Genomic DNA, 8975 nt, shown 5'->3' with positions numbered 1-8975 from the left:
CAATACTGACGACGGATAAGCTCCTAGAGAAATGTTACCGCCTACTGCTGCAAATATTGACGCAGCTTATTCTAATCACCAATTTGGCTAATCATTAAGCACGTTAGGCTACACATGAAATTTTTGAGACTAATTAGACAGCCTAGCCTAAAAGTAGCAAAATAGAACTCAATTGATTAAACATGAAATACATTTCAATATGATTAAAATAGGCCTATAGCCTGTTTATTTTAATGCAGTCATCTGTTTTTATACGTAGCTTATTTGTATCAATTGCAAAGACATCGGCAACTTCGTACTTGCATTCAACTTTGTTCTTAAGTTATCCGCGGTCACAGAGACGGATAAACCATATGATTATATGTTTAGCGAGATCTTCTGTGAATAAAGTGACGCGGGGGGAAAAAAAGAGCATCTAACGAAGCACTTAGCTGTTCTACTAGTGATCGGAGGGAGGCGTTAGATTAGGCCTACGAGTGTTTAAGTGCAACGTTAATAACGATGGTTTTGGGAAACAGCTTAAGAGATTTAACGATACTCCTACGTAGGTTCTAACGATTAATTTAGCCTTAAGATGCTTTTGGGAAACCGAGCCCTGGTGTAAACACCACATATCCTAATTTCAGCATTCATAACTTCCATTTAGGATGAACAACAACACCTCTTAATTTTATTTATGACACCTAAGTAATGTCATGTCAACAGAGATCCACTGTCTGTTCCTCGTTTATTGACAAGTTCCACAATCATAAATACACAATGGAAAGTCAACATAACACTTTATTTTTCTGGTTTCTAAAAAGATCCTTTAAAAAGTTAAATCCTTCAGCTTGTGATTTTTTAAAGAACATTGAATTACAGTTATAGCGGCTGGCCAGTGCAGGCAGTCCCATTTTTCACTGGATTATTATTATTTTTTAATTTATTTGATGGATCCAGAGTGCAAAGGGATGCTTTATAATGAGTCTAAAAACACTACAGTCTTGACAGAGTTTCCAGACAGAGAAAGTCATGTCTGTCTCTCACTACCCTCTGCACCTTCCTGTTGGTCTGGTCCACAGAGGGTAGGGATGGGCAGGCATGGGGTATAAAACATGGATCCCTCTCTGTCCCGTCCCGTCCCGTCCCCTCCCGCTCCCCCCCCTCCCCCCTCAATAGGCTGAAGCTGTCCCTAAACAAGGAAGGAAGAGAGTCTTCAGTTGTTCTCGAACAGAGAGAGCAGGTCGTCGTTGCTGTTGCTAGGTAGATCTGGAGGACCCAGGTAGGACAACAGCTCGTCTGGATTGGTCAGCTCAGGGAGAAGCTGGAGAGGGGGAACAGAGAGAAAGAGAAGGGGGAGAGAAAGTGTTATTGTTGTTATTGTTGCTTTGACGTGTTCCTTCGCTTTTCATGCCAATAAAGCGTCTTGAATTAAAATAAATTGATTTTGAAAAAGCAGAGAGAAAGGGGGAGAGAGAGAAAGAGAGAGAAAGGTTTGTTTGTGGCACATGGATGTGGCAAAAAACAAGCTCTTTCCAAGAGTGAAGGTAGCTTCAGTTCGACATGCCCAATATAACTCAATCTACAGTATCGCTGAACGAGCAGCTAGCTGGCTTTCTGTGTGGTTGCCTTACGGTTGTCTAACGGTTGTCTTATGGTTGTCTTACGGTTGTCGAAGTAGATTGATCTGTGGAAGTTCCTCCCCTGCAACCGGTTCGCCCCGTCCCCAGTGAAAGAGGGAGGGTGGGGGTTAGTATAAAACCACCCACATGGGCCCAGATCCAATATCCACACCAGCAATATCACTTAGGATGCATGCCCAATATAGGACTTCGTAATGGCATCGCATGCATCACATGTACACACTTAACTTAAACCTGCATGAATCATAACCACTTCGTCATTGGTGTTGCATTTTCAAACCCAATGTGTACCTTACAGATTTGCAAAGTGGATGTTTTCTATCGCAGCTGTTGCCCAATCTCACAAGGAGAAAACTTGTTTTTGCCATATCTGTATCTGTATTGGCTATCATTGTCTAGAAAATATCAGTTATCGGTATCGAACACCATTTCCATATGGGTGTGAGAGGGCTGAGGTAGTGACTTACGTCCAGGGTGTGATCCGCTCCCTCTCCTCCTCCTGCTCCCCCCAGGCCGAACGAGCCCTCCGTCTGCAGCCGGGTATTCTGGGTATTTGCGTTCCGCTGCTGCATCTGTCCGGCAACGCTGCCTCCGAGACTCTGGTTACCGTGGAGACCCTGCTGGTGCTGGTGCTGCTGCTGTTGTTGTTGTTGCTGCTGCTGCAGGGCATTATGGGAAGGGTCCATACGGCCAGAGTGGGACATCTGATGGAGAGAGATGGAGGAGAGCGACAGAGAGGGGGAAAAAGAGAGCAGAAGAGAGGGATAGGAAGGGAGAAAAAGAGAGAGAATATTGAGTTTCACATTGTATGATGTTATATGGAGGTTACGTTCAGGGCAGTTGTGAATGCGTTGGAAATGGTAACGTGCAACAAACCAGTGGTAAAGTGCAATCCTTCATGAGTTCTGCTCCACAGTCTGTGTGTGTGACAGAGAGAGAAGTGAAGAGGGCGAATGGTGGATGCTTTGTGCCCTCTCTAAAATACTTTCTTGGACAGCTGAGCAGCTGTCTGTGACAGGCGTGAGCGCCTGCAGGTGTGTGTAAGTGTGTGTGTGTGTGAGTAAATGCTGTCTCCTCCAGGCCCAGTCAAAAGGCTCTTCACTGTACACACAAGCCAGAAGGGCATGACAGTCACTCTTGGATAACTAACTTAGATGAATACATCACTTTATATAAACGTGCGCGCACACACACACACACACACACACACACACACACACACAAAGTAGCTTCAGGCAAAACTAATGTAACATGGTCAATCAGCTGATGCCTTTTATTCAAAGCCACTTACGCTGAACACAAACACACGATATTCACCCTACTCAGAAATCCACCCAACTGCTGTTGCAAGCACCATTCTCTAACCAACTGTACCATTGGAACCAAAGCAAGACAGTGTTTGCGTGTCTCTGACTTGCTACTCTACCGTGTCACGGACAGTCAATGGTTGCATCTCATTCCCTATATATTTCACTACTTTTGACCACCAGGGCTGTAGGGCTCTGTTCAAAAGTAGTGCACTACAGGGAACAGGGTGCCATTTGGGACAAACTCGATGTGTGTAATTTGAAGCACGAGATGGTAATCTGATATTGGACACATTCTCAGGAGTTACTCTATTACTATACTACTGCTACTTTTAGTCACTGCCTGTCAGGCACTTTAAGATGTTCAATATGTATATATTAAAAAGTATGCTACGCAATTATAATATATTAGAGGATTTAGTCCTAACAAGTGTGCATCTGATAAGGGCACATTCCATTGAAGTTCACAGCAGTATTATATATAGCATAATATACAGTTGAAGTCGGAAGTTTACAGTGGGGAGAACAAGTATTTGATACACTGCCGATTTTGCAGGTTTTCCTACTTACAAAGCATGTAAATCCAGAAAATCACATTGTATGATCTTTAAGTAATTAATTAGCATTTTATTGCATGACATAAGTATTTGATACATCAGAAAAGCAGAACTTAATATTTGGTACAGAAACCTTTGTTTGCAATTACAGAGATCATATGTTTCCTGTAGGTCTTGACCAGGTTTGCACACACTGCAGCAGGGATTTTGGCCCACTCCTCCATACAGACCTCCAGATCCTTCAGGTTTCGGGGCTGTCGCTGGGCAATACAGACTTTCAGCTCCCTCCAAATATTTTCTATTGGGTTCAGGTCTGGAGACTGGCTAGGCTACTCCAGGACCTTGAGATGCTTCTTACGGAGCCACTCCTTAGTTGCCCTGGCTGTGTGTTTCGGGTCGTTGTCATGCTGGAAGACCCAGCCACGACCCATCTTCAATGCTCTTACTGAGGGAAGGAGGTTGTTGGCCAAGATCTCGCGATACATGGCCCCATCCATCCTCCCCTCAGTACGGTGCAGTCGTCCTGTCCCCTTTGCAGAAAAGCATCCCCAAAGAATGATGTTTCCACCTCCATGCTTCACGGTTGGGATGGTGTTCTTGGGGTTGTACTCATCCTTCTTCTTCCTCCAAACACGGCGAGTGGAGTTTAGACCAAAAAGCTATATTTTTGTCTTATCAGACCACATGACCTTCTCCCATTCCTCCTCTGGATCATCCAGATGGTAATTGGCAAACTTCAGACGGGCCTGGACATGCGCTGGCTTGAGCAGGGGGACCTTGCGTGCGCTGCAGGATTTTAATCCATGACGGCGTAGTGTATTACTAATGGTTTTCTTTGAGACTGTGGTCCCAGCTCTCTTCAGGTCATTGACCAGGTCCTGCCGTGTAGTTCTGGGCTGATCCCTCACCTTCCTCATGATCATTGATGCCCCACGAGGTGAGATCTTGCATGGAGCCCCAGACCGAGGGTGATTGACCGTCATCTTGAACTTCTTCCATTTTCTAATAATTGCGCCAACAGTTGTTGCCTTCTCACAAAGCTGCGTGCCTATTGTCCTGTAGCCCATCCCAGCCTTGTGCAGGTCTACAATTTTATCCCTGATGTCCTGACACAGCTCTCTGGTCTTGGCCATTGTGGAGAGGATGGAGTCTGTTTGATTGAGTGTGTGGACAGGTGTCTTTTATACAGGTAACGAGTTCAAACAGGTGCAGTTAATACAGGTAATGAGTGGAGAACAGGAGGGCTTCTTAAAGAAAAACTAACAGGTCTGTGAGAGCCGGAATTCTTAATGGTTGGTAGGTGATCAAATACTTATGTCATGCAATAAAATTCTAATTAATTACTTAAAAATCATACAATGTCATTTTCTGGATTTTTGTTTTAGATTCCGTCTCTCACAGTTGAAGTGTACCTATGATAAAAATGACAGACCTCTACATGCTTTGTAAGTAGGAAAACCTGCAAAATCGGCAGTGTATCAAATACTTGTTCTCCCCACTGTACATACACTTAGGTTGGAGTCATTAAAACACGTTTTTCAACCACTCCACATATTTCTTGTTAACAAACTATAGTTTTGGCAAGTCGGTTAGGACATCTACTTTGTGCATGACACAAGTAATTTTTCCAACAATTGTTTACAGACAGATTATTTCACTTATTCACTGTATCACAATTCCAGTGGGTCAGAAGTTTACATACACTAAGTTGACTGTGCCTTTAAACAGCTTGGAAAATTCCAGAAAATTATGTCATAGCTTTAGTGGCTTCTGATAGGCTAATTGACATCATTTGAGTCAATTGGAGGTGTACCTGTGGATGTATTTCAAGGCCTACCTTCAAACTCAGTGCCTCTTTGCTTGACATCATGGGAAAATCAAAAGAAATCAGCCAAGACCTCAGAAATAAAATTGTAGACCTCCACAAGTCTGGTTCATCCTTGGGAGCAATTTCCAAATGCCTGAAGGTACCACGTTCATCTGTACAAACAATAGTACGCAAGTATAAACACCATGGGACCAAGCAGACGTCATACCGCTCAGGAAGGAGACGCGTTCTGTCTCCTACAGATGAACGTACTTTGGTGCGAAAAGTGCAAATCAATCACAGAACAACAGCAAAGGACCTTGTGAAGATGCTGGAGGAAACAGGTACAAAAGTATCTATATCCACAGTAAAACGACTCCTATATCGACATAACCTGAAAGGCCGCTCAGCAAGGAAGAAGCCACTGCTCCAAAACCGCTATAAAAATGCCAGACTACGGTTTGCAACTGCACATGGGGACAAAGATCGTACTTTTTGGAGAAATGTCCTCTGGTCTGATGAAACAAAAATAGAACTGTTTGGCCATAATGACCATCGTTATGTTTGGAGGAAAAAGGGGGTTGCTTGCAAGCCGAAGAACACCATCCCAACCGTGAAGCACGGGGGTGACAGCATCATGCTGTGGGGGTGCTTTGCTGCAGGAGGGACTGGTGCACTTCACAAAATAGATGGCATCATGAGGAAAGAAAATTATGTGGATATATTGAAGCAACATCTCAAGACATCAGTCAGGAAGTCAAAGCTTGGTCGCAAATGGGTCTTCCAAATGGACAATGACCCCAAGCATACTTGCAAAATGGCTTAAGGACAACAAAGTCAAGGTATTGGAGTGGCCATCACAAAGCCCTGACCTCAATCCTATAGAAAATCTGTGGGCAGAACTGAAAAAGCGTGTGCGAGCAAGGAGGCCTACAAACCTGACTCAGTTACACCAGCTCTGTCAGGAGGAATGGGCCAAAATTCACCCAACTTATTGTGGGAAGCTTGTGGAAGGCTACCCAAAACGTTTGACCCAAGTTAAACAATTTAAAGGCAATGCTACCAAATACTAATTGAGTGTATGAAAACTTCTGACCCACTGGGAATGTGATGAAAGAAATAAAAGCTGAAATACATAATTCTCTCTACTATTATTCTGACATTTCACATTCTTAAAATAAAGTGGTGATCCTAACTGACCTAAAACAGGGAATGTTTTACTAGGATTAAATGTCAGGAATTGTGAAAAACTGAGTTTAAATGTATTTGGCTAAGGTGTATGTAAACTTCCGACTTCAACTGTATATACAGTGGGGAGAACAAGTATTTGATACACTGCCGATTTTGCAGGTTTTCCTACTTACAAAGCATGTAGAGGTCTGTAATTTTTATCATAGGTACACTTCAACTGTGAGAGACGGAATCTAAAACAAAAATCCAGAAAATCACATTGTATGATTTTTAAGTAATTAATTTGCATTTTATTGCATGACATAAGTATTTGATCACCTACCAACCAGTAAGAATTGCGGCTCTCACAGACCTGTTAGTTTTTATTTAAGAAGCCCTCCTGTTCTCCACTCATTACCTGTATTAACTGCACCTGTTTGAACTCGTTACCTGTATAAAAGACACCTGTCCACACACTCAATCAAACAGACTCCAACCTCTCCACAATGGCCAAGATCAGAGAGCTGTGTCAGGACATCAGGGATAACATTGTAGACCTGCACAATGCTGGGATGGGCTACAGGACAATAGGCAAGCAGCTTGGTGAGAAGGCAACAACTGTTGGCGCAATTATTAGAAAATGGAAGAAGTTCAAGATGACGGTCAATCACCCTCGGTCTGGGGCTCCATGCAAGATCTCACCTCGTGGGGCATCAATGATCATGAGGAAGGTGAGGGATCAGCCCAGAACTACACGGCAGGACCTGGTCAATGACCTGAAGAGAGCTGGGACCACATTCTCAAAGAAAACCATTAGTAACACACTACGCCATCATGGATTAAAATCCTGCAGTGCACGCAAGGTCCCCCTGCTCAAGCCAGCGCATGTCCAGGCCCCTCTGACGTTTGCCAATGACCATCTGGATGATCCAGAGGAGGAATGGGAGAAGGTCATGTGGTCTGATGAGACAAAAATATAGCTTTTTGGTCTAAACTCCACTCGCCGTGTTTGGAGGAAGAAGAAGGATGAGTACAACCCCAAGAACACCATCCCAACCGTGAAGCATGGAGGTGGAAACATCATTCTTTGGGGATGCTTTTCTGCAAAGGGGACAGGACGACTGCACCGTATTGAGGGGAAGATGGATGGGGCCATGTATCGCGAGAGCTTGGCCAACAACCTCCTTCCCTCAGTAAGAGCATTGAAGATGGGTCGTGGCTGGGTCTTCCAGCATGACAATGACCCGAAACACACAGCCAGGGCAACTAAGGAGTGGCTCCGTAAGAAGCATCTCAAGGTCCTGGTTGGCCTAGCCAGTCTCCAGACCTGAACCCAATAGAAAATCTTTGGAGGGAGCTGAAAGTCTGTATTGCCCAGCGACAGCCCCGAAACGTGAAGGATCTGGAGAAGGTCTGTATGGAGGAGTGGGCCAAAATCCCTGCTGCAGTGTGTGCAAACCTGGTCAAGACCTACAGGAAACGTATGATCTCTGTAATTGTAAACAAAGGTTTCTGTACCAAATATTGAGTTCTGCTTTTCTGATGTATCAAATACTTTTGTCATGCAATAAAATGCAAATTAATTACTTAAAAATCATACAATGTGATTTTCTGGATTTTTGTTTTAGAATCCGTCTCTCACAGTTGAAGTGTACCTATGAAAAATTACAGACCTCTACATGCTTTGTAAGTAGGAAAACCTGCAAAATCGGCAGTGTATCAAATACTTGTTCTCCCCACTGTAAATTTAGGTGGCCGTGGCTTGCTATATAAAGCAGGCAGACAGGCATCGAGGCATTCAGTTACTGTTCGATTGAACGTTAGAATGGGCAAAACGAGTGACCTAAGCGACTTTGAGCATGGTACGTCTGTGCCAGGCGCGCCGGTTCCATTATCTCAGAAACAGCCAGCCTCCTGGGCTTTTCACGAATGACAGTGTCTAGGGTTTACCCGAGAATGGTGCGATAAACAAAAAACATCCGGTCAGCGGCAGTCCTGTGGGCGAAAACAGCTCGTTGATGAGAGGTCGAAGGAGAATGGCAAGAATTGTGCAAGCTAGCAGGCGGGCCACATACAGGCAAATAACGGCACAGCACAACGGTGGTGTGCAGAGCGGCATCTCGGAACGCACAACTCGCCGGTCCTTGTCATGGATTGGCTAATGTCATGGATTGGCTATTGAAGCAGATGACCACCCCGGGTTCCACTCCTATCAGCTAAAAACAAGAAGAAACGGCTCCAGTGGGCAGGCAATGACCAACACTGGACAATTAATTGAGGAGTGGAAAAACATTGCCTGGTCCGACGAATCCCGGTTCCTGTTACGTCATGCTGATTGCAGAGTCAGGATTTGGTGTAAGCAGCATGAGTCCATGGCCCCATCCTGTCTGGTGTCAATGGTACAGGCTGGTAGTATAATATATAGTATGTTATAAAACTCAGTGATTCGAGCCCTGAATGCTGATTGACTGACAGCCGTGGTATATCAGACCGTATACCACGGGTATGACAA

The 8975-nt window shown here is 44.3% G+C and overlaps 1 protein-coding gene across 8 annotated transcripts in view; it reads right to left on the bottom strand.

The window, feature by feature from the left end:
* Positions 1-710: 710 nt before the first annotated feature.
* zmiz2 (zinc finger, MIZ-type containing 2) overlaps positions 711-8975 on the bottom strand; it is a 33600-nt gene continuing 25335 nt past the window's right edge. For all 8 annotated transcript variants that reach the window (XM_084160296.1, XM_084160293.1, XM_084160295.1 and 5 more), the window contains exons 19-20: positions 2090-2326; positions 711-1303 (exon numbers count right to left, since the gene is read on the bottom strand). In XM_084160296.1, coding sequence (XP_084016422.1) covers positions 1196-1303; positions 2090-2326 — 345 coding nt within the window. In that variant the 3' untranslated portion in view covers positions 711-1195. The remainder of the gene's footprint in view (positions 1304-2089; positions 2327-8975) is intronic.

This window comes from Coregonus lavaretus (genome assembly GCF_964263955.1).
Source record: "Coregonus lavaretus genome assembly, chromosome: 4".
Taxonomy (NCBI): domain Eukaryota; kingdom Metazoa; phylum Chordata; class Actinopteri; order Salmoniformes; family Salmonidae; genus Coregonus; species Coregonus lavaretus.
Note: the sequence above shows the minus strand (reverse complement) of the source record. Positions and strands in the feature narration are given on the sequence as shown.